This window comes from Gobio gobio (genome assembly GCF_949357685.1).
Source record: "Gobio gobio genome assembly, chromosome: 17".
Classification (NCBI taxonomy): domain Eukaryota; kingdom Metazoa; phylum Chordata; class Actinopteri; order Cypriniformes; family Gobionidae; genus Gobio; species Gobio gobio.
Genome location: NC_137110.1, coordinates 2,638,998 through 2,664,995, shown reverse-complemented (window position 1 = coordinate 2,664,995; position 25,998 = coordinate 2,638,998). Strand labels below are relative to the sequence as shown.

General features: G+C 43.4%; 2 protein-coding genes across 2 annotated transcripts in view; both read left to right on the top strand.

Moving 5' to 3' along the window:
* smpd2b (sphingomyelin phosphodiesterase 2b) overlaps positions 1-11,810 on the top strand; it is a 30,980-nt gene extending 19,170 nt beyond the window's left edge. Inside the window, exons 9-11 of the mRNA XM_079841031.1 lie at positions 579-683; positions 2,719-2,887; positions 11,123-11,810. Coding sequence (XP_079697157.1) covers positions 579-683; positions 2,719-2,887; positions 11,123-11,535 — 687 coding nt within the window. The 3' untranslated portion in view covers positions 11,536-11,810. The remainder of the gene's footprint in view (positions 1-578; positions 684-2,718; positions 2,888-11,122) is intronic.
* Positions 11,811-20,538: 8,728 nt separating this feature from the next.
* Positions 20,539-25,998, top strand: part of pkp1b (plakophilin 1b) — a 25,376-nt gene continuing 19,916 nt past the window's right edge. Inside the window, exons 1-3 of the mRNA XM_079840189.1 lie at positions 20,539-20,922; positions 23,057-23,142; positions 25,356-25,798. Of these exons, the coding sequence (XP_079696315.1) occupies positions 20,730-20,922; positions 23,057-23,142; positions 25,356-25,798 (722 nt within the window). The 5' untranslated portion in view covers positions 20,539-20,729. The remainder of the gene's footprint in view (positions 20,923-23,056; positions 23,143-25,355; positions 25,799-25,998) is intronic.

Below are 25,998 nucleotides of genomic sequence, written 5' to 3'. Positions count from 1 at the left end.
TGAGGTCAAAATACGAGCGTGGTCATAGATATATCGACCGTAGATGCCTCATTCTATTGATCTGTGCAGACGCTAATGAGGCATCTACGTATACATCTATGACCACGCTCGTATTTTGACCTCACTCAGTGGAAGTTATGGCTGAGCTCAGAGATGATCACGTTCATCTGATAAGAGGTAAAATAATATCATAAATACTGCTGATGGTTTGGCTAGATAAGACCCTTATTCATCATCTGGGGTCGTTTAAAGCCCTTTGAAGCTGCACTGAAACTCATTTGGGCCATTTGGGGCCCATTGAAGTCCATTATATGGAGAAAAATCCTGGAACGTTTTCATCAAAAACCTTAATTTCTTTTCGACTGCAGAAAGAAAGACATGGACATCTTGGATGAGATGCGGGTGAGTAAATTATCAGCAAAAGTTTATTTAAAAGTGAACTAATCCTTTAATTCCTGATATACACAGTCCATCTTCTTCAGTAAAGATGGGTTTGCATGCATAACACTGAGAGGAAGACAGTTATGATTTAATGACATAAGTTATGATTTATAATAACCTCCCATCGTTGATACCAGGGGTGTGAGGAAGGATTCACTCATATATCTGAAAACCCGTACACACACACCGATGCTCTCGTTCCCTTTGGAGGAGGAGTCCGGATAGACTACATCCTGTTTAAGGTGAACGTTAGATTTTTCTATGATATTAAAGCTGCACTATGTAAGATTTGTTCAGTAAAATATCCAAACTCCACTAGGCCAGTGTTATATATTGTGTTCAGTTGAGTACTTACTAGGGCTGCAACTACGAAAATACGTCAACATGCGTGAAATGCATCGACGCGTCACATTATTTACATTCTAGAATAGAACAGATCTAGAATAATGGCTTTGATTTATTATGGGCTGCATATATCTGCTGCAAATGCGACCGCTGTCCCAAACGTATATGCATATAACATGCTGTATACAGGTAGTTTACATGATTAAAGTAACATTAAAGTTAAGATATGCCTCTAGTTTTAATCATTTAAATGTCTTTGAAGTTTGGGCAAAAAGTTCCGGCAGCTTTAGTTAATGCACATGTATATCTTCAAAATAGACGATTAGTTCTACATTAACACTATCTGAAAGCTCCAGTATGTGAACCTTTTGCAGATAAATACAAGTGCATTTTCGTTTACTATTGACACCAATCAATAAGTAAATCATACTCGACTATTATAGTAAACCACATTTCCTAATTAGGCCTACTCTGTGTACATTTTATGATGAATAGTATCATTAGTTATACATGTTTAAAATGCGTCTTGTGTTCATATATTTCATTATAAAATGGCGTAAGTACACTATACATCTGAAATACAATTCATATTGTCATCATTCATTGATTTCATGTTAAAATAATATACAAATTCACTACCCTCTTTGAAATACAATAATCAGTAAAAAAAGAATCATCAGATTAATCTGGAAAATAATTGTTAGATTAGACGACAAATCGGGGGGGGGGAATAATCGTTAGATTAGGCGACTAATCGGGAAAAGCAAGCGATAGTTTAGGCGACTAATCGGAAAGAAGAGTTAGATTAGTCAACCAACCGGAAAATAATCGGTAAACCAGGGGACTATTCGGGGAAAATAATCGTTAGATTAGGCGACTAATCGGGAAAAGTAATCGATAGTTTAGGCGACTAATCGAAAAGAAGCATTAGATTAGCCAACCAACCGGAAAATAATCGTTAGATCAGGCGACCTTGCGGGGAAAATAATCGTTAGATTAGACGACTAATCGGGAAAAGTAATCGATAGTTTAGGCGACTAATCGAAAAGAAGCCTTAGATTAGTCAACCAACCGGAAAATAATTGTTAGATCAGGCGACCTTGTGGGGAAAATAATCGTTAGATTAGGCGACTAATCGGGAAAAGTAATCGATAGTTTAGGCGGCTAATCGAAAAGAAGCGTTAGATTAGTCAACCAACCGGAAAATAATCGTTAGATTAGGTGACCAATTGGGAAAAGTAATCGATAAATTAGACGACTAAGCGGGAAAAGTAATCGATAGTTTAGGCGACTAATTGAAAAGAAGCGGTAGATTAGTCAACCAACCGTAAAATAAGCGTTAGATTAGGCGACTAACCGGGAAAAGGCATCGATAGCTTAGGCAACTAATCGGAAAATAATCGTTAGATTAGTCGGATAACAGGGAAAATAATAATTGTTAGATTATTCAACCAATAGAAAAAATAATCGACAGATTAATCGACCGAAAAAAATTGTCATTGGATGCAGCCCTAGTACTTACAATATCCCAAATGTTTCCGACTATTTGTAAATGGTGAGATGCTATTTTACCTGAGGAACCGGGACGTGTGAGGTGTCATAGCATTGCTGAGAGAACACACAGAGTAACGCCATCCCATCATCAACACACTCAGATGAGTCTAATATGATCAGCAGAGCTGCGTTACCTCACACTCATGAGCGGAGGAGCGGAAGTGGCGACTGTGGCATAATAAAAGTCCCACTGCTCGCGAGGCGTGTGTTGCGTTCATCTCATTAACAATCGCTCCAGCGGTTCCTCAGCTCCACAGGCGACCTCTAGTGGACGGGAAACTTACATAGTGCAGCTTTAAGTGTTGTTTTCTCTCTGGTGTAATGATCTGAACACACTTTGACACACAGTGAGTTTTAGTTTCTGCTGTTTCTCTGCAGGGGTCAGGGGAAGTCGATGTGAGCTGCGAGTCTTTGTCCACCACTAAAGGTCCAGTTCCTGGTCAGCCCTTTCCTTACTCTGACCACGAAGCCCTCACCGCCCACTTCCTGTTTACGCCAACTAAAAAGGGAAACGGATGCTCAGAGAGGGAATTTGGCTGTGTTTCAGGTATTTGTGCTTGAGTTTTGAAGTCTTGAAATAGACCAATAACATCCTGCCAATAAACCAGTGCTGTGTTATTTGCTGCTCCGTAATATTCATGTACTCACACTCATATTGTGTGTTATTTCATGGGAGAAAATAACAGATTTGATTGTAATTTTCATTTTAGGGTGAACTACTTCTTTAATTGTTTTGATCATCAAACGTTTGAGGCTGTGAGATTGTTTTAAAAAGAGCTTTCTGAATTTTTTTTGAAATATTGTTTAAAATAACCAGTTTCTATGTGAATATACACCGATCAGGCATAACCTAATATTGTGTTGGGCCCTGACCCATCGAGGCATGGACTCCTCTAGACCCCTGAAGGTGTGCTGTGGTATCTGGCACCAAGATGTTAGCAACAGATCCTTTAAGTCCTGTAAGTTGTGATGTGGGGCCTCCATGGATCGGACTTGTTTGTTCAGCTCATCCCACAGATGCTCAATTGGATTGAGATCCACATGATGGAGGACCCAAGGTTTCCCAGCAGAACATTGCCCAAAGCATCACTGCCTCCGCCGCCACGCCTTCTTCCCATAATGCACCTGGTGCCATGTGTTCCCCAGGTCAGCCACACACACACACACCCGGCCATCCACGTGATGTAGAAGAACACGTGATCATCAGCCCAGGCCGCCTTCTTCCATTGCTCCTTGGTCCAGTTCTGATGCTCACGTGCCACTGTTGGTGCTTTGGGCGGGGTCAGGGGTCAACATGGGCACTGGTTTGATTCTGTTTGATCGGACCACACGGGCATCAATGAGCCTCGGCCGCCCATGACCCTGTGGCCGGTTCTCCACTGGTCCTCCATGACCCTGTGGCCGGTTCTCCACTGGTCCTCCATGACCCTGTGGCTGGTTCTCCACTGGTCCTTCATGACCCTGTGGCCGGTTCTCCACTGGTCCTCCATGACCCTGTGGCCGGTTCTCCACTGGTCCTCCATGACCCTGTGGCCGGTTCTCCACTGGTCCTCCATGACCCTGTGGCCGGTTCTCCACTGGTCCTTCATGACCCTGTGGCCGGTTCTCCACTGGTCCTCCATGACCCTGTGGCTGGTTCTCCACTGGTCCTTCATGACCCTGTGGCCGGTTCTCCACTGGTTCTTCATGACCCTGTGGCCGGTTCTCCACTGGTCCTCCATGACCCTGTGGCCGGTTCTCCACTGGTCCTTCATGACCCTGTGGCCGGTTCTCCACTGGTCCTCCATGACCCTGTGGCCGGTTCTCCACTGGTCCTCCATGACCCTGTGCCCGGTTCTCCACTGGTCCTTCATGACCCTGTGGCCGGTTCTCCACTGGTTCTTCATGACCCTGTGGCCGGTTCTCCACTGGTCCTCCATGACCCTGTGGCCGGTTCTCCACTGGTCCTTCATGACCCTGTGGCCGGTTCTCCACTGGTCCTTCATGACCCTGTGCCCGGTTCTCCACTGGTCCTTCATGACCCTGTGGCCGGTTCTCCACTGGTTCTTCATGACCCTGTGGCCGGTTCTCCACTGGTCCTCCATGACCCTGTGGCCGGTTCTCCACTGGTCCTTCATGAACCTGTGGCCGGTTCTCCACTGGTCCTCCATGACCCTGTGGCCGGTTCTCCACTGGTCCTTCATGACCCTGTGGCCGGTTCTCCACTGGTCCTTCATGACCCTGTGGCCGGTTCTCCACTGGTCCTTCATGACCCTGTGGCCGGTTCTCCACTGGTCCTTCATGACCCTGTGGCCGGTTCTCCACTGGTCCTCCATGACCCAGTGGCCGGTTCTCCACTGGTCCTCCATGACCCTGTGGCCGGTTCTCCACTGGTTCTCCATGACCCTGTGGCCGGTTCTCCACTGGTCCTCCATGACCCTGTGGCTGGTTCTCCACTGGTCCTTCATGACCCTGTGGCCGGTTCTCCACTGGTTCTTCATGACCCTGTGGCCGGTTCTCCACTGGTCCTTCATGACCCTGTGGCCGGTTCTCCACTGGTTCTTCATGACCCTGTGGCCGGTTCTCCACTGGTCCTCCATGACCCTGTGGCCGGTTCTCCACTGGTCCTTCATGACCCTGTGGCCGGTTCTCCACTGGTCCTTCATGACCCTGTGCCCGGTTCTCCACTGGTCCTTCATGACCCTGTGGCCGGTTCTCCACTGGTTCTTCATGACCCTGTGGCCGGTTCTCCACTGGTCCTCCATGACCCTGTGGCCGGTTCTCCACTGGTCCTTCATGACCCTGTGGCCGGTTCTCCACTGGTCCTTCATGACCCTGTGGCCGGTTCTCCACTGGTTCTTCATGACCCTGTGGCCGGTTCTCCACTGGTCCTCCATGACCCTGTGGCCGGTTCTCCACTGGTTCTTCATGACCCTGTGGCCGGTTCTCCACTGGTCCTCCATGACCCTGTGGCCGGTTCTCCACTGGTCCTCCATGACCCTGTGGCCGGTTCTCCACTGGTCCTCCATGACCCTGTGGCCGGTTCTCCACTGGTCCTCCATGACCCTGTGGCCGGTTCTCCACTGGTCCTTCATGACCCTGTGGCCGGTTCTCCACTGGTCCTTCATGACCCTGTGGCCGGTTCTCCACTGGTCCTTCATGACCCTGTGGCCGGTTCTCCACTGGTTCTTCATGACCCTGTGGCCGGTTCTCCACTGGTCCTTCATGACCCTGTGGCCGGTTCTCCACTGGTTCTTCATGACCCTGTGGCCGGTTCTCCACTGGTCCTCCATGACCCTGTGGCCGGTTCTCCACTGGTCCTTCATGACCCTGTGGCCGGTTCTCCACTGGTCCTCCATGACCCTGTGGCCGGTTCTCCACTGGTCCTTCATGACCCTGTGGCCGGTTCTCCACTGGTCCTCCATGACCCTGTGGCCGGTTCTCCACTGGTCCTTCATGACCCTGTGGCCGGTTCTCCACTGGTCCTCCATGACCCTGTGGCCGGTTCTCCACTGGTCCTCCATGACCCTGTGGCCGGTTCTCCACTGGTCCTTCATGACCCTGTGGCCGGTTCTCCACTGGTCCTCCATGACCCTGTGGCCGGTTCTCCACTGGTCCTTCATGACCCTGTGGCCGGTTCTCCACTGGTCCTTCATGACCCTGTGGCCGGTTCTCCACTGGTCCTCCATGACCCTGTGGCCGGTTCTCCACTGGTCCTTCATGAGCCTGTGGCCGGTTCTCCACTGGTCCTTCATGACCCTGTGGCCGGTTCTCCACTGGTCCTCCATGACCCTGTGGCCGGTTCTCCACTGGTCCTCCATGACCCTGTGGCCGGTTCTCCACTGGTCCTCCATGACCCTGTGGCCGGTTCTCCACTGGTCCTTCATGACCCTGTGGCCGGTTCTCCACTGGTCCTCCATGACCCTGTGGCCGGTTCTCCACTGGTCCTTCATGACCCTGTGGCCGGTTCTCCACTGGTCCTTCATGACCCTGTGGCCGGTTCTCCACTGGTCCTCCATGACCCTGTGGCCGGTTCTCCACTGGTCCTCCATGACCCTGTGGCCGGTTCTCCACTGGTCCTCCATGACCCTGTGGCCGGTTCTCCACTGGTTCTTCATGACCCTGTGGCCGGTTCTCCACTGGTCCTCCATGACCCTGTGGCCGGTTCTCCACTGGTCCTTCATGACCCTGTGGCCGGTTCTCCACTGGTCCTCCATGACCCTGTGGCCGGTTCTCCACTGGTCCTCCATGACCCTGTGCCCGGTTCTCCACTGGTCCTTCATGACCCTGTGGCCGGTTCTCCACTGGTTCTTCATGACCCTGTGGCCGGTTCTCCACTGGTCCTCCATGACCCTGTGGCCGGTTCTCCACTGGTCCTTCATGACCCTGTGGCCGGTTCTCCACTGGTCCTTCATGACCCTGTGCCCGGTTCTCCACTGGTCCTTCATGACCCTGTGGCCGGTTCTCCACTGGTTCTTCATGACCCTGTGGCCGGTTCTCCACTGGTCCTCCATGACCCTGTGGCCGGTTCTCCACTGGTCCTTCATGACCCTGTGGCCGGTTCTCCACTGGTCCTTCATGACCCTGTGGCCGGTTCTCCACTGGTTCTTCATGACCCTGTGGCCGGTTCTCCACTGGTCCTCCATGACCCTGTGGCCGGTTCTCCACTGGTTCTTCATGACCCTGTGGCCGGTTCTCCACTGGTCCTCCATGACCCTGTGGCCGGTTCTCCACTGGTCCTCCATGACCCTGTGGCCGGTTCTCCACTGGTCCTCCATGACCCTGTGGCCGGTTCTCCACTGGTCCTCCATGACCCTGTGGCCGGTTCTCCACTGGTCCTTCATGACCCTGTGGCCGGTTCTCCACTGGTCCTTCATGACCCTGTGGCCGGTTCTCCACTGGTCCTTCATGACCCTGTGGCCGGTTCTCCACTGGTTCTTCATGACCCTGTGGCCGGTTCTCCACTTGTCCTTCATGACCCTGTGGCCGGTTCTCCACTGGTTCTTCATGACCCTGTGGCCGGTTCTCCACTGGTCCTCCATGACCCTGTGGCCGGTTCTCCACTGGTCCTTCATGACCCTGTGGCCGGTTCTCCACTGGTCCTCCATGACCCTGTGGCCGGTTCTCCACTGGTCCTTCATGACCCTGTGGCCGGTTCTCCACTGGTCCTCCATGACCCTGTGGCCGGTTCTCCACTGGTCCTTCATGACCCTGTGGCCGGTTCTCCACTGGTCCTCCATGACCCTGTGGCCGGTTCTCCACTGGTCCTCCATGACCCTGTGGCCGGTTCTCCACTGGTCCTCCATGACCCTGTGGCCGGTTCTCCACTGGTCCTCCATGACCCTGTGGCCGGTTCTCCACTGGTCCTTCATGACCCTGTGGCCGGTTCTCCACTGGTCCTTCATGACCCTGTGGCCGGTTCTCCACTGGTCCTCCATGACCCTGTGGCCGGTTCTCCACTGGTCCTTCATGAGCCTGTGGCCGGTTCTCCACTGGTCCTTCATGACCCTGTGGCCGGTTCTCCACTGGTCCTCCATGACCCTGTGGCCGGTTCTCCACTGGTCCTCCATGACCCTGTGGCCGGTTCTCCACTGGTCCTCCATGACCCTGTGGCCGGTTCTCCACTGGTCCTTCATGACCCTGTGGCCGGTTCTCCACTGGTCCTCCATGACCCTGTGGCCGGTTCTCCACTGGTCCTTCATGACCCTGTGGCCGGTTCTCCACTGGTCCTTCATGACCCTGTGGCCGGTTCTCCACTGGTCCTCCATGACCCTGTGGCCGGTTCTCCACTGGTCCTCCATGACCCTGTGGCCGGTTCTCCACTGGTCCTCCATGACCCTGTGGCCGGTTCTCCACTGGTCCTCCATGACCCTGTGGCCGGTTCTCCACTGGTCCTCCATGACCCTGTGGCCGGTTCTCCACTGGTCCTCCATGACCCTGTGGCCGGTTCTCCACTGGTCCTCCATGACCCTGTGGCCGGTTCTCCACTGGTCCTTCATGACCCTGTGGCCGGTTCTCCACTGGTCCTCCATGACCCTGTGGCCGGTTCTCCACTGGTCCTTCATGACCCTGTGGCCGGTTCTCCACTGGTCCTTCATGACCCTGTGGCCGGTTCTCCACTGGTCCTCCATGACCCTGTGGCCGGTTCTCCACTGGTCCTCCATGGCCCTGTGGCCGGTTCTCCACTGGTCCTTCATGACCCTGTGGCCGGTTCTCCACTGGTCCTTCATGACCCTGTGGCCGGTTCTCCACTGGTCCTTCATGACCCTGTGGCCGGTTCTCCACTGGTCCTCCATGACCCTGTGGCCGGTTCTCCACTGGTCCTCCATGGCCCTGTGGCCGGTTCTCCACTGGTCCTCCATGGCCCTGTGGCCGGTTCTCCACTGGTCCTTCATGACCCTGTGGCCGGTTCTCCACTGGTCCTTCATGACCCTGTGGCCGGTTCTCCACTGGTCCTCCATGACCCTGTGGCCGGTTCTCCACTGGTCCTTCATGACCCTGTGGCCGGTTCTCCACTGGTCCTCCATGACCCTGTGGCCGGTTCTCCACTGGTCCTCCATGACCCTGTGGCCGGTTCTCCACTGGTCCTTCATGACCCTGTGGCCGGTTCTCCACTGGTCCTCCATGACCCTGTGGCCGGTTCTCCACTGGTCCTTCATGACCCTGTGGCCGGTTCTCCACTGGTCCTCCATGACCCTGTGGCCGGTTCTCCACTGGTCCTTCATGACCCTGTGGCCGGTTCTCCACTGGTCCTCCATGACCCTGTGGCCGGTTCTCCACTGGTCCTCCATGAACCTGTGGCCGGTTCTCCACTGGTCCTTCATGACCCTGTGGCCGGTTCTCCACTGGTCCTTCATGACCCTGTGGCCGGTTCTCCACTGGTCCTCCATGACCCTGTGGCCGGTTCTCCACTGGTCCTCCATGACCCTGTGGCCGGTTCTCCACTGGTGCTTCATGACCCTGTGGCCGGTTCTCCACTGGTCCTTCATGACCCTGTGGCCGGTTCTCCACTGGTCCTCCATGACCCTGTGGCCGGTTCTCCACTGGTGCTTCATGACCCTGTGGCCGGTTCTCCACTGGTGCTTCATGACCCTGTGGCCGGTTCTCCACTGGTCCTTCATGACCCTGTGGCCGGTTCTCCACTGGTCCTCCATGACCCTGTGGCCGGTTCTCCACTGGTCCTCCATGACCCTGTGGCCGGTTCTCCACTGGTCCTCCATGACCCTGTGGCCGGTTCTCCACTGGTCCTCCATGACCCTGTGGCCGGTTCTCCACTGGTGCTTCATGACCCTGTGGCCGGTTCTCCACTGGTCCTTCATGACCCTGTGGCCGGTTCTCCACTGGTCCTCCATGACCCTGTGGCCGGTTCTCCACTGGTCCTCCATGACCCTGTGGCCGGTTCTCCACTGGTCCTTCATAACCCTGTGGCCGGTTCTCCACTGGTCCTTCATGACCCTGTGGCCGGTTCTCCACTGGTCCTCCATGACCCTGTGGCCGGTTCTCCACTGGTCCTTCATGACCCTGTGGCCGGTTCTCCACTGGTCCTTCATGACCCTGTGGCCGGTTCTCCACTGGTCCTCCATGGCCCTGTGGCCGGTTCTCCACTGGTTCTTCCTCTGAGCACTTTTGATAGAGACTGACCACTGCAGACCGGGAACACCCCACAAGAGCTGCAGTTTTGGAGATGCTCTGACCCGTCACAATCTGGCCCTTGTCAAACTCGCTCAAATCCTTACTCTTGCCCATTTTTCCTGCTTCTAACACATCAACTCTGAGAACAAAATGTTCACTTGCTGCCTAATATATCCCACACCCACTAAAAGGTGTTATTCATAATGTTATGCCCAGTGTTGGGGGAAACGCATTACAAGTAACTTGAGTTACGTAATAATAGGACTTTTTCAAGTAACTTGTAAAGTAACGCATTACTTTTCAAATTTACAACAAAATATCTGAGTTACTTTTTCTCATTAATTTGACTGACAGCTCATGTTGAGAGTTAGTGCAGAGGTGTGTGTGTGTGTGTGTGTGTGTGTGTGTGTGTGTGTGTGTGTGTGTGTGTGTGTTTGTGAACATGACGGTTATTGTAGTTCTAGACTAAATATGAGCATTTATTCATCTCACTTGCACAAGAAAGATTCTGTTCTCCTCAAAATGAATAAAATCAGTCAAATGCAAAATCTGAATACTATACAAACCTCCAATAATTAAATGTTAAATAAAACAACTATTTTTATGCATTTAATCTACCTTTATATTTAATATATATGTCTCGCTGATGACCTTTGATGATGAAAATTACTAGATTTTTTTTTTTTTGGTAAAAATTTTTTCTCCTGCATCCTCTTCTCCATTATCCAGAGCTGCGCCCTCTAGTGTTCATGAGGGAATCTGCAGTTTTTCCTCCGCCTCTGGCTTATTATTTACATTTTGGTATGAAGAGGTCTTTACCGTTGCACAAAAACTTTTTTGTTATAAAACAAAACAAACACAAGCCCAGCCCAGGTGAGAAAAAGTAACGCAAAAGTAACGTAACGCATTACTTTTCTTAAAAAGTAACTAAGTAACTCAATTAGTTACTTTTTAAGGGAGTAACGCAATATTATAATGCATTACTTTTCAAAGTAACTTTCCCCAACACTGGTTATGCCTGATCGGTGTATAGTGTAATTTATTCCTGTGATCCTCAGTGTCACATGATCCTTCAGAAATCAGTTGATTTTTTTGTGTTTATATAAAATGGAAATCGTTTGTAACATTATAAACCTTTTAAATGGTGTTTCCATGTGACTGTGTTTCTCAGATAAGCTTCCTGAGCTGGTCAACATGGTCAACGAAGCCCGCACTGAAGTAAAGGTGGGTCTGCACTGCTCTGAGCGCATGCGGCACACCGCCGCCCGTACGGGCATCATGGGGCTCGTCCTGCTAGCGCTCGAGCTAGCCATCGCCGCCGTGCCTTTGTTTGCTCTGGGGGCTGAGCAGCCCTTTCCCAAAGCCTCGTTCTACCTGCTGGGGGCGCTGTGCTTCGCCATCCTGCTCTCCACACTGATGCTGTACGTCTTCCACTGCATGGAGCTCAAGGCTCTGCAGGGCACAGAGGAGCAGATGAGACTGGCACTCAGCAGCCTTCAGGAGCGGGTGAAGGAGTGCCCCAAGGCTCAGTCCTCGGACCGCTTGAGGAGTCCACTCGACGCAGAGGATTCTGGGCTTTTGTAGCCTGAACTGAGGAGGACACTGGGTCACTATCTTATGATGTCTTAACTGAACCGCTTTTATTAACTATGCAGCTTTTTCACACCGTGTGTGTGTGTGTGTGTGTGTGTGTGTGTGTGTGTGTGTGTGCGCATGTTTTTGTGAAATATCAGGATCACAAATGTGTATAATGACATGGGTATTACAAAAAGAGGGTGAAATATGAGGACGTTCCCCATGTCCTCACTTTACAAAATGCTTATAAATCACAGAATGAGGTTTTTTTCACAGAAAGTGAACTGCACAGTCTCCTGTGAGGGGTAGGGGCAGTGTGTGTGTGTGTGTGTGTGTGTGTGTGTGTGTGTGTGTGTGTGTGTGTGTGTGTGTGTGTGTGTGTGTGTGTGTGTGTGTGTGTGTGTGTGTGTGTGTGTGTGTGTGTGTGTGTGTGTGTGTGTGTGATGGGTAGGTTTAGGGGCAGTGTAAGGGGATAGAAAATACGGTTTGAATGGTATAAAAACCATTACGCCTATGGAATGTCCTCACATTTCACAAAAACAAACGTGTGAGTGTGTGTGTGTGTGTGTGTGTGTGTGTTTGATTGAGGATAATTCTTCTGGGAACAAAGAAACTAGAAAACTAGACCAGCTAACAAAACTGTTAATTCCATGACCGATCTACAGGACCTCAGCAAATGACTTACAATCATAGATAGACATATATAATTCATATAATTAATAGATTTGTATTTAATAATAATAATAGGGATATTATATTTTAATGTGAATTAATATGATTCATTTTGATTGTATGACAATTTATATTAAAATTAAAGTGCCCCTGTTATGCTATTTTAAAGGTTCCTAATTTTGTTTCTCTGATTGGTCAGATGGCCCAGTCTGTTGTGATTGGTCAACCTTGCTCTGATTGGTCAGATGGCCCAGTCTGTTGTGATTGGTCTACTCTACTCTGATTGGTCAGAGGCTTCCTAAAGCTCAGCGCGTGTACACACTGTAAAGACAGTACCGAATTTACCACATCAATCCGAGTCTGATGATGAAACACTGGAAGAACTAGTTATTAAACCTGAACCTCCATCACAGCAGGAGTTTCTCAATACTCATTTTCAGGTTCATTGAGCTGTAATTCCTCACCATCAGCAATAACAAACACATGAGGGAATGGTATCAACAGCGCATACGTTACCCCAGCAATGACTGAAGTCACATAAACATTAGCAAAACAAATCTTGCTCAATCCTTCATCATTACTCAGTAGAGCGAAGTGAGACTGACGACTCGTTCAGGCGGTTCAGAGTCGACTCTTTCTTTTGGGGCACAATAACACAACTAACTACTTTTTGTTTGACAATATATCGTCCCAGAAATAATCGCGATAAACGATATTGTTATTTTAAGACTATTTTATGCCACTGAATATATAATCCTAATATAACAGCATAATAATGCAAGTAGACCTACACACTTTCAAATCACAACCTTTTGATTCTTTAGATCATGGAAATTAAGGGTAAAAAATATATTATCCTAAATAAAATTAAAAAAATTAATAAATAGTAAATAAACATGTTCCCTTGTGAAGCGGCTTTAACACTCGTCATTCTGCGTTGGCATTTATATCTGCAGCGGATCAGGGGATTGCGGCTTTGAAATCGAGTGTATTTGGCCGTCCCCAAACTGGGCCCACAAAGATGAGGAGCATGAAATTGTCCAAAATGTCTTGGTGAAGCATTAAGAGTTCCTTAATGCCTCGAATGGCGGCTTTTCTTCACCTGTGGATAACCGCTCTGTGTGTGAAGGGAGACATTCATTATCATGTAAACATAATGGCCGATATATTGCATCACAAAAAATGATTGAGGTCATGTATATTGTGCGATATATCGATATATTGATTATTGCGACCTATTGACTGACGACTCGTTTAGGCGGTTCAGAGTCGACTCTTTCTTTTGGGGACAATAACACAACTTTGCAGAACGTTTACATTCACAAACTACATTACACACTGCATGAAATCATAATAGGGGCACTGAAAATCACATTTTAAACTTCTGCAATCTTTATGTAAGTGTGTTTATAGGTTGAGAAGAATGGACCTCTATGAATCACATATGAAAGCTCATAATCACTCGCTAATTGAATATACGTGTGTGTGTGTGTGTGTGTGTGTGTTAACCTGTTGAGCAGGTCAAATCTCTCCAATCATCAGCGTTTGAAGTTTGCTCTCATTGTGAATGTGTGCGGTTATGTTTGTGAAACCGGAAACAACCTCATCTTTTACAGTTTCTGTACCATTACTGTGTCTGTAAAGTTACCGTCCTCATTTATCCCGTTTTCTTACACCATTTTATAAAAAGAATAAAAAAGTTGCTCCCTTAAATGTTTCAGTACAATCAATCTTTGGATGTTTAAGTAATGAAATCAGTGTTGTATACTCGAGACTCGGAGCATATTTTAATGGTCTTGATCTTGTGTGCATTGACTCGAACTCTAACATATTAGGAATTGGACTCATTCCTGAGTCCACTTGAGTCCCATGCAAAATATTTCATGATTATTACTGTACGTTAATATTTCTTTAAGTTGATGTTTGATTGACACTGAATGATTGATGATGTTCTTGAGACCTGTGACCCGCCCGCTCTTGATTCTCTCCCAGTAATCCCACTCCAGAAACTCATATGCTACATTATTTCTCTTCTATTGTCTTTTTATTGGTTTTGGTATTTAACATATGAAAAAAAATAAAACAACAACAACAGCATTAGATACAATTTGTAGCAGATGATAGAATAATTGAAGTCATAATAATAAAGATATGTATGGTAACACTTTAGAATAATAGTTAACATTAGTTAATGTATTAACTAACATGAACTAAACATGAGCAGTGCATTTGTTTCTGTATTTGTTCATCTTTGTTAACGTTAGTTAATATAAATCCAGCTGTTCATGTTAGTTCACACTGCATTAACTAATGCTAACAAGATTTTAATAATGCATTAGGAAATGTTGAAATTAACAAAGATTAATAAACGCTTTATAAGTGCTTAGTTCATGTTAACTAATGACCATTATTCTAAAGTGTTCCCTAAATAATATCTGTAGAAATTACATTGGGGGGAAAAAAACAGTTCCAACATTAATTCTCGACTGTTATTTTAATATATTTTCTGTTTACAAAGTAGGACAAAAGTGTCAAAGAGAAAACAACCAAATCAATAAAGTGAATACAGATACGACGTGTCAACACTGAGCATCTTCCACCTCACTCTGTGCTTCACTACTAAAGGGAATTCAATTGAGTTCTAATGTTGTTTGTGGATTTTCTGTCTCTAATAAGCTGTTCTCAACTACAACACTGAATTAAACTGACTTGTGAAGCAATGTAAAAAACCAGAGGTGGACAAAGTACACAACTCCATTACTCGAGTGAAAGTAAAAGTACTACTGGTCAAATATTACTCCGTTACAAGTGAAAGTTGTTAAAAACTATTTTTACTTAAGTAAAAGTACAGAAGTACTTGCTTTTAAAAGTACTTAAGTATCAAAAGTAAATTTCCTTTTTTATGTCAATGCATTATTTTATTATTGTTGCATTGTTGTATAAATGCACGCTATGCCATGGTGGTTTAAGCCAGTCAGTGATGCTCCATACGACCACCTTAAACTCATTTAAATACTTAAAAGTTACAAAGCTTTTTACAAAGCTGCTGTCACTTTAAGGCTGAATGCACAAATCCTACACACTGATACACATCTGATATTCCCCCAACTGTTCACGTTCACTTAAGACATAATTGACTTTGTTTACGTGAATACTTTCCAAAATGAAAATTTTGACATTTTGTGTGTATTAGTCTGTTTAAGTGAGAAAAAAACACAAAAGAAAGCTGAATTCAGTCCTCGTGCTCTGGCATCTCAGAGGCACAAAAACCAGACTGAACTGAGCTCTTTCATCAGGCTTTTTCAGATCCATCCATATGTCTGCGCTTCTCTTTCTCACAGACATTTACAATTTGCAAAAAAAAAAAAAAAAACTTAAGGAAGAAAAATAATCATCCACTGACTTGCAAAGCTGCTACAGAAATGACTTTTGACTTCGAGGACCTTGATAGAAATGTAGTGGAGTAAAAAGTACAATATTTGTTTTTCAAATGTATTGAAGTTAAAGTAAAAGTTTCCCTAAAAAATAATACTTCAGAAAAGTACAGATACTCAAAAAGTGTGCTTAAGTACAGTACTCAAGTAAATGTACTCCGTTACTGTCCACCTCTGGTAAAAACACACAGATTATATTTTTCCTCATGTTTATGTTGTTTTTAATGTCATCTGCTTGCCACAAGAGTGCAGTGTTGGTCACCAGAATCTCTGCTGAGTTCAGAAAGTTTCTCCAGTTGCTCTGACCCAAATATTCTGACCCGATCTCTTATTTGAAAATGAAGTTTGCATCAGTGAAAATGCTCAAATCGACATATAGAACTTAAGTAATCACTTAATTGGTGTTTAATATGGTAAGAAGTGCAAGACTTAAGAAGTGAAAGTGACCTCTCCTGCTCTTTGTTCTCCAGGACAGGCGCTGATTGTCTGAGAGTGTGCTGTGATTGGCTGACGCAGTGATGATGACACATCTCTGGAGCGGCCCGGCCCATGCTGATGAATACCTGCTGTTCTGGCATGGGTGTGTCCAGACCTGCTGTCTGCACTTGTGCTGTTACTAATGCTGACATCTGATGAGTCTTCAGCTTAGTCACTGAGGTTCTCAGCACTTTCTCTCAGATACAGATCCAGTCCATCGTTTGGAGTTGCTCAGATCTGCAATCATAAACCTGTTCCTGCCTCATGCCCAGAGGTGGACAGTAACTAAGTACATTTACTTGAGTATTGTACTTAAGTACACTTTTTGAGGATCTGTACTTTCCTTGAGTAGTTTTTCTTCTGGAAACTTATGACTTTTACTTCTACATTTGAAAGACAAATATCGGAGTTTTTACTCCATTACATTTCTACCAAGGCCCTTGAAGTAGAAAGTCGTAGCCGCTTTGAAAGTCAGTGGATGATTTGTTTTCTTCTTTAAAACGTGATTGTTTTTTTTTTTTTTTTTTTTTTGCAGACAGCCGATCAGTAATCACTCTTGTAGGATCACATGAAGTTCAATGATTTACAAGTATTTTTTGAACACTAATCAATTGATGGCAAAATAGAAGACAGCAGTTTCCAGACGCGCAACCATAGTCATACTTAAAAGTTAAATTTCAGAAGAGCAGACACGAAAAAGTGCGACGACACGAAAGTGCACAGAAAGCTGCCTCTCAGACGCCAGACCACAAGAGTTTAAGGCCTGTACACACCGGGACGAATATCGCGCGCGCTTATCGCCAGCGTTTTTCGTGCCGTTTTTCGGCGCGTCTTGAGTGTTCACACCCAAGCGATTTCCACTGGCGCTGCGCCGAGTGAACGCGCACATTCAGTCGATGCGCTCCCGGTACACAAGATGGTGCTGCGGCACTTTAAGCCTCTGACACTCGCTTGTCACACAGAAGGAGAAGAGAGACAGTATTTATGTGCTTGCCAAAACCACAGATATATTATGTCTATGGCAAAACCATTCACACACTTTTTGCTAACTGGCAAGCAGCATTAGCAGTTCATCTTCTTCTTTGTCTACTTACTACTTCTTCTTCGTATCAATGTGTGCTCGGCAAGACCGTTTTGTGCTTGAGCGCCACCAAGTCGTGTTTTACTGTCACTTCAGCAGCTCCAGGCACGTGAACAAAAGCGCTGATCTCATTGGTCGGCCAGTTTTTAACGCGCCGCGTCAAAATAAAAAAACGAACCCGAGGCGGTTTTTTTTTAAATGACGCTTTTACGCCTGGCGTTTTACGCGTCGGTGTGAACACTCACATTGGCGCCCATTGTTTAATCACGAGGCGTTAAACGTCGGCGATAAACGCGCACGAAAATCGTCCCGGTGTGAACAGGCCTTTAGTCTATTGAATCAACTAAAATCTTATTATAGTCAATTAAAACTAGACTAAAACAATTCAGATGCCTAAAATGTTATAGTCAAAAGACTAAAACTAAAAAATCTAAATTTAGTCAAAATTAACACTGGTATGAAATATGGTTGGTCAAATTATTTTTATAGATTTACCCGCCAAGCTGCTACATAGCCTTGTGGATAGAGCGCTAACGCATAGCTAACGTTCAACAATGATGTTTGTTAGCATGCAAAAATGTAGTTGGGCTAATAATGTTAACTGAAATATGTTTTTACATAATACTGTCAAATAAACTCATTGTAGAAACTCATTGATTTTGACTTTGATAAGAGCTTTGTAACTATTCAACAAGTATTTAAATGAGTTCAAGTTATGCTAGCATGTCAGATGGAGCATGACTAGCTTAAACCACCATGATGGCTATAGCCTGCATTCATACAACAATGCAACAATAATAAAATAATGCGTTTACTTTTACTTTCGATACTTAAGTTCTTTTAAAAGCAAGTACTTCTGTACTTTTACTTAAGTAAAAATCCATCTTTACAACTTTCACTTGAAATGGAGTAATATTTAACCAATAGTACTTTAACTTTAACTCAAGTAATGGAGGTGTGTAGTTTGTCCACCTCTGCTCATGCCTGGCTTCTGTTCCCCCAGTAAATGTGCAGCTATAAAGACCCAATAGTGTATATTTAAGGTCTGTAATTGGCCAATAACACATTCAAGGCACCTCCATATGAGCAAAATGTTGTGGGAACACATTCACTATTATTAACCATGACTTTTGCCTCAATAAACTCCTTTTTAACTGCTTATTAATAGTAAGGTTAAGTTTAGGGATGTAGAATATGGTCATGCAGAATAAGGCATTAATATGTGCTTTATAAGTGCTAATAAACAGACAATATCCTAGTAACATGCATGATAAGCAACTGGTTAATAGTGAGAATTGGACTGTAAAATAAAGTGTTACCCATTTTGTCAAATTGGAGTTATGATCGAAATCAGGATGACAGAGAAAAATAGGAGAAATAATATCAATTTAAGTTGTTGTTGACATGCTTTTCTTGTGGTCATATTTACTGCATAATTCATGCATATATATCAATGTAATTCCCCTGTGCAGCGGTTCATTTATTGGTAACTCTTTACAATAAGGTTTTTATATAGTTAACATTAGTTTATTGGTGTTAGTTGATGTTAATTTCAACATTTACTAATACATTAGTAATCAAATGTTGTATTTGTTAGCATTAGTTAATGCACTGTGTAGGGATGCACCGATATATACCAGATAATTATTTATATTTGAAAGCCGATAACCGATATATTGTTAGTTAATGATATCTAAAGTTAACACATGAGACCTTATTGTAAAGTATTACCAATTTATGTCATATACAAAAAAATGTAGTGCTGTCAATCAATTAAAAAATTAACTAATTATTCACAGTTTTGAATATTTTTATATTGTAATAATTTCACAGGGACTCTCCAAACGAATGTAGAAACAATTTAAAGGAACACGCCACTATTTTTGAAAATTATTTATTTCCCTTTTTATGAGGAAGTGTGTGATCATATAATGTAACGCTAGCCAAAGGATGACTTTTATTATTTTATCATTTTTATAGAAATAGTTTGGTCCTGGATGCTCAATAATACAGTATCGTTGGCCTCTGTATATCGTTTTACAGCACGTTCTGTTATTGTTTACAGAGGGACTATATTTTCTAGCGGAAGGCTGTCACTTAATGTATTTGCGTGTATAAAATGCTTTTAATCGGACATTATGTCCGACTATACTTGTATGTGCTTTTTAAATGTAATTATGTAGCGTGTAAAAGCAAAAAACAATGAGAAACGACATTCGAAACGGTTGTTTTGAGAATAATTAAAACGCGTATTACGCCGTATTGAACGTGAAAAAAATGCGCTAACTTTGACAGCACAGATTTTTTTTTAAATCTGATTTTATTATTTTTATATTACTGGATGCTCAATAATGCAATATTGTTGCCGTTTTACAGCACGTTCTGTTATTGTTTACATAGGGACTATATTTTCTAGCGGAAGGCTGTCACTTAATGTATTGCGTGTATAAAATGCTTTTAATCGGACATTGTGTCCGACTATAGGCTACTTGTATGTGCTTTTTAAATGTAATTATGTAGCGTGTAAAAGCAAAAAACACTGAGAAACGCCACAAGAAACGGATGTTTTGTGAATAAATACCCATTACAAGTTCAACATATTACACTTTAAAGCATATCCGTATTAAACGTGAAAAAAATGCGCTAATTTTGACAGCACAAAAAAAAAATTAATCTGATTTTATTATTTTTTATAGGACTGGATGCTCAATAATTCAATATTGTTGACCTCTGTATATCGTTTTGCAGCACGTTCTGTTATTGTTTACATAGGGACTATATTTTCTAGCGGAAGGCTGTCACTTAATGTATTTGGGTGTATAAAATGCTTTTAATCGGACATTATGTCCGACTATACTTGTATGTGCTTTTTAAATGTAATTATGTAGCGTGTAAAAGCAAAAAACAATGAGAAACGACATTCGAAACGGTTGTTTTGAGAATAATTAAAACGCGTATTACGCCGTAATGAACGTGAAAAAAAATGCGCTAACTTTGACAGCACAGATTTTTTTTTAAATCTGATTTATTATTTTTATATTACTGGATGCTCAATAATGCAATATTGTTGCCGTTTTACAGCACGTTCTGTTATTGTTTACATAGGGACTATATTTTCTAGCGGAAGGCTTAATGTATTTGCGTGTATGAAATGCTTTTAATCAGAAATTGTGTTCTCCAAAATTTGTATGCGGCATTTAAATGTAATTATGTACTGTAGTGTGTAAAATCACACACAAAAAAAACAATGAGAAACGGCTGTTTTGTGAATTAATACACCCAGCCTTACAACGCCCTCTACACAACACATTACGCTTTTAAATCTGATCTATTATCCGCATTAAAAGTGACACTCCGCCGGATCATTAGGAGGAGCAGGTGTCGGATGGGCTTTGTTCTCTCGTCATCTGGGCGTGCCCGAGGGCTGGTCCAGGTGGATCTCTCCGCGAGTCAAGCCCTGAACCAAACACACGGAGCGGATCGCTGGAGCTTTACGCATCGGACCTCACCTGTCTCTGGAGGACAGACCCAAGCCCAACATGATGCCCGAACCCTTTAGATCGGCTCTGTCTATCGGAGATGTGGAGGACACGTCCCTCGCGGTGCCGTCCGACCGCGACCTGAGGTCCGCCCAGCAGAGAGTTCTGGACCAGGTGCACACCATCAAGAGGAGCAAGTCCAAACACGGCAGCAGCAGCAGCAAGAGTGTGTCCGGCCTCGGCTCGCCCACCAGTGAGTACACACACACACACACACACACACACACACACACACACACACACACACACACACACACACGCTTCAGTTATTCAGTTTCAATACACTTGCCATAGATTGGAACAAAAACATGTTATAGTGCAACTGTTCCCCTAGTAAATGTTTGCATATTCAGCTATAAACACACATTTATACTGTTTTTATATATCCAGAAGTATATATTTCAGGTCTTTAATTGCTCAATAAGACATTCAAGGGGCAAAAAAATTCATAAGTTTTCTATTGCCACATTTTCCGATGATATTTTATGTTAGGCGCCCTCACAAAATAGTGACATCCTTTTAAGGATTTATTGGTTTATATAGTGTGCCGTAATAATGTTTTCATTACCAAAACTTACAACATAATGTTTTCAGGTGTTTTGCAAGACACTCAATGTGAAATATTTGAGTATTTTGGTCAATTTGAGTTTTTTCTAAAGCAGTTTTCCATCATAAATAGCCATATTATTGATTTATCACGTAAGTTTGTGTTTATATAATATATGAGTGTGTACTTTTGTCTTTTATGTTAGATGTGATTTATCGACAGCACTGATATATTATATATGCAGCTCTAGTGCAGGGTAAATGTTTGCATATTCAGTTATAAACCCTCATTTATACTGTTTTATATATTCAAAAGTAAATATTAAACGTCTTTAATTACTCAATAAGACATTCAAGGGGCAAAAAAAAATGCATAATTTTTCCATTGCCACATTTTTCCGATGATATTTTATGTTAGGCGCCTTCACAAAACAGTGACATGGTATTCTTTTAAGGATTTATTGTTCTATATAGTGTGCCGTAATAATGTTTTCATTACCAAAACTTCTAACGTAATGTTTTCAGGTGTTTTGCAAGACACTCAATGTGAAATATTTGAGTATTTTGGTCTATTTGAGTTTTTTCTAAAGCAGTTTTCCATCATAAAAAGCCATATTATTGATTTATCCATAACCAAAAACTTTTAAAGTGATATTTTTGGGTGTTTTTCAAGACACTCTATGTAAAATATGCCCTATTTTTGTGTTTCTAAAGCATTTCACCACCATAAATAGCCTCTAGGTGTGTGTGTGTGTGTGTGTGTGTGTGTGTGTGTGTGTGTGTGTGTGTGTGTGTGTGTGTGTGTGTGTGTGTGTGTGTGTGTGTGTGTGTGTGTGTGTGTGTGTGTGTGTGTGTGTGTGTGTGTGTGTGTGTGTGTGTGTGTGTGTGTGTGTGTGTGTGTGTGTGTGTGTGTGTGTGTATTAGTTCTGTCAAATCAATTCATCATAAACAAGTTTGTGTTTATATAATACATGAGTGTGTACTTTTGTCTTTTATGTTAGATGTGATTTATCCACAGCACTGATATATATATATATATATATATACACAAAAAAACTCAGTAAAAAAATAGGGCACAGTGTACTGTAATAATATAATGTATAAATATAATTGAACGTCATTTTCACATTTATTTTTACAGGTGTTATTTTTTACATATATATATATATATATGTATATATACACACACACTGTATTTGCATTTGTTTTCACAACTTTGGTTACTCTTTATTTTAAGGTGTCTTTGTTACACAGTAATTACACATTTAAGTCCTGAGTTATTAACTACATGTACTTACTATAGGTTTAGGTTTGAGGGTTAATTGCATGTAATTATGATGACATAATTTACAATTATTACTACAGTAACTCCATGTAAAGTGTAGCAATGACAACACAACTTAGATAATTAATGTGGTTCAGAAAACATAATATTTTGAGTTTCTATTAATTAAACCAATGTCCTTCATTATATTAACTCAAATTGCATTAATAATTTCAATGAACTTAAAATTTTAAGGCAACCAGGTAACTGTTTTACAGTATATATATTCAATATGTACAAATGAAAATGTGCATGGTTTTCTTAAAAATCACTTTCATTGTGTCTCATTCATGCAATTTTTTTTTAAAAAGTAAATTTTTCCGCTGAAGACATTAAGAATATAGTGGACAGTCCTGTAAAATTAGTTGTTACATGTTTTATATGTATGCAAATATTCAAATGCATGTTATTCTGATTATTATTGTTAATCTAAACTGTTAATTTCTTCACATTTCAGGCCCTGAAAGTGACGGCGTGTTTTACGACTTTAAGTTTTCCCCCGGCGTGTCGTACAGTAGCAGAGGCGGAACCATGACCAACGGGGTAAAGTCCTGCTATTGATCCATCATTGATTCATTAACGCAGTTTCCCACACACACACACTTCTGTTTGAGTCATCTATTGAGCATAACAATGCAAACTTGTGAAATGTCAAACGGTCTGGTTTGTAACTAATGAGCTGGTTATGCGTGTATTTCCACACACACATGAGAACGGGACCAGCGGTGTCACAGCAGCTCATTGCTGATTAAACACTTGAGCTCTTCAGGAGAGAGGAAGGGAAAGGCACTCCTCTCCTTCATGACTCAGCCCAGTGTTCCTCTCTGGGTATTTTGCCAACACGTCTGTGTGTTTGGGTGTATCCGCAGGACTCTTGTGTGTTAAATGGCTTGTTTGGCATTAATGGAGTGTGTAATACAGCCGTGTTGTATGTTTTTGTACGTGTTTAGGCCGTGTTTTGACATCCAGTCCAGTCTGAGCGCTTTATACAGGACAGACGTCATGATCCATTGATTCACTGTTCACTTCAGTTCAATACCCAGCTCACGTCTCAGTCAAATCAATGATAATGCTGGATATTAAAGCGATAGTTCACCCAAAAATGAAAATTAGCCCATGATTTACTCTCCCTAGAGTCATCCGAGGTGTGTATGACATTCTTCTTTCAGACGAGTAAAATCTGAGTTATATTACAAAAGTCCAGGCTAATCCAAGCTTTAGAATTTAATAGTTGCTCTGTTTTTGAAGTCCATAAAAAGTGCATCTGTCCGTCATATAACTGCTCCACGCGGCTCTGGGGTGTTAATAAAGGCCTTCTGAAGCGAATCGACGCGTTTGTGTAAGAAAAATATCCATATTTAAAACTTTATCAAGTAAGTAAACTTTCGGCCGACCGCCTTCCATGTTCAATTTATGGAAGTGTTGAAAGTTCCTCAGCGGATGGAAAGACTAACGCGATCGTTTTATGCATTATTGTTTTTTTTTTGAGTGAAGAATTGACTTTAAAACAGTAAATGATACTTGCACAGTCTGATAGCACTAGTTAAAATGCCCTATTTTGCATTTAATTATAAATTAAAATTAGCATTTTTTGCTTGTAATTTCTTTGCATTGCATTTGTTTGCATTTTTTTTTAAATTCTAAATTATGATCATTTGAGTGAAGTTGACTTAGTCAATGACTAGTTAAAATGTCAGTGCTCTATTTTGCATTTAATTAAACATTTAAATTTACATGTTTTTTGAATGTAATTTCTTTGCATTATTTATTTTTGCATTACATCTTTTTAAGTTTTTAATGATAAATGATGACATCACCTTGATATTTTGAGTAAACAATCGACTTTAAAATGTTTAGTAAAGTATCTGCACAGTTTGATAGCACCAGTTAAAATGCTCTATTTCGCATTTAATCATAAATTACTATTTGCATGTTTTTTGCATTTCATTTCTTTAATCTTGATATTTTAGTGAAGAATTGACTTTAAAACAGTCAATTATACTTGCACAGTCTAAAAAAGTTTGCATTGAATTATTATTTTAAATTTGCATTTTTGCATCTAATTTCCTTGCATTAACTTTTTTGCATTACATTTTTTTTTATGAGAAATTATGATATTTTGTGTGAAGAATCGACTTTAAAACATATTTGCAGTGTCGGATAGCACCAGTTAAAATGCTCTATTTTGCATTTAATTAACATAAAAATGTGCATTTTGTTGCATGTAATTTCTTTGCATTGCATTTTTATGCATTATTGTTTTTTTTTTGCATTTCAATTTTTAATCTTGATATTTTGAGTGAAGAATCGACTTTAAAACAGTAAATTTTACTTGCACAGTCTAAAAAAGTTTGCATTTAATTATTATTTTAAATGTGCATTTTTGGATTTTGCGCATTAACTTTTTTTCCATTTCAATTTTTAATGAGAAATTATGATAGTTTGTGAGAGGAATCGACTTTAAAACATATTTGCAGTGTCTGATAGCACCAGTTAAAATGCTCTATTTTGCATTTAATTAACATAAAAATTAATGTAATTTGTAATTAATTTCTTTGCATTGCATTTTTATGCATTATTGTTTTTTTGCATTAAAATGTTTAATTATAAATGATGATATCACCTCGATAATTTGAGTGAAGAATTGACTTGTTGCATTTATTTCTTCATTATTGATATTTTTAATGAGAAGTGATGACATGAGCTTGACAGTGTTTGTGAAGAGCTGACTTTAACATCATTGTTTCCTTCTCCAGAACATGCAACGGCAAAACTTTATGCGCAAGTCCACCAACTCTCGCGGCTCCAGCGGTCAGCGGGTGACCAGCAGCTACAGCAGGTTGGATCGGTCCTTGTTCTCCCCCACCAGCCCCCAGCCCCAGCCCCAGCCCCAGCCCCGGCCCAATAACCCGCTGTACGGCTATAAAGCCACCCGCAGCGCTCCAGACCTGGGCTTCCAGCCCTCCACCAACGGCACCGCCACCGCCCTCCGCAGCCAGAGCGGCCGGCAGGCCTACCTGATGGAGAAGGCCTTCAGCCAGCCCAACGCAGGCCAGGGGAACGGCACTCTCGGCAGAAAGACCAGCACCAATCAGATCGGCTCCTTTCAGGGGGTCAGCAGACGCCCGTCTTCCCTGCAGTCCAACGGAGACTCCAGGATCTCCATGATGAAGGCCGGACAGGCCAGGGATATCTCTGGGTGAGTTTTGAAGGAGAAAAGGTCAATGCATCGATGCATCGCGATTCATTATCTAACAAATCAGAATCGATTCTGTGTTCAATTCAATGGCCACTTCCCCACGGTGTGTGTGTGTGTGTGTGTGTGTGTGTGTGTGTGTGTGTGTGTGTGTGTGTGTGCGCGGTCACCGACCAAACAGAACAACCTGTTGAAAGGTGAGC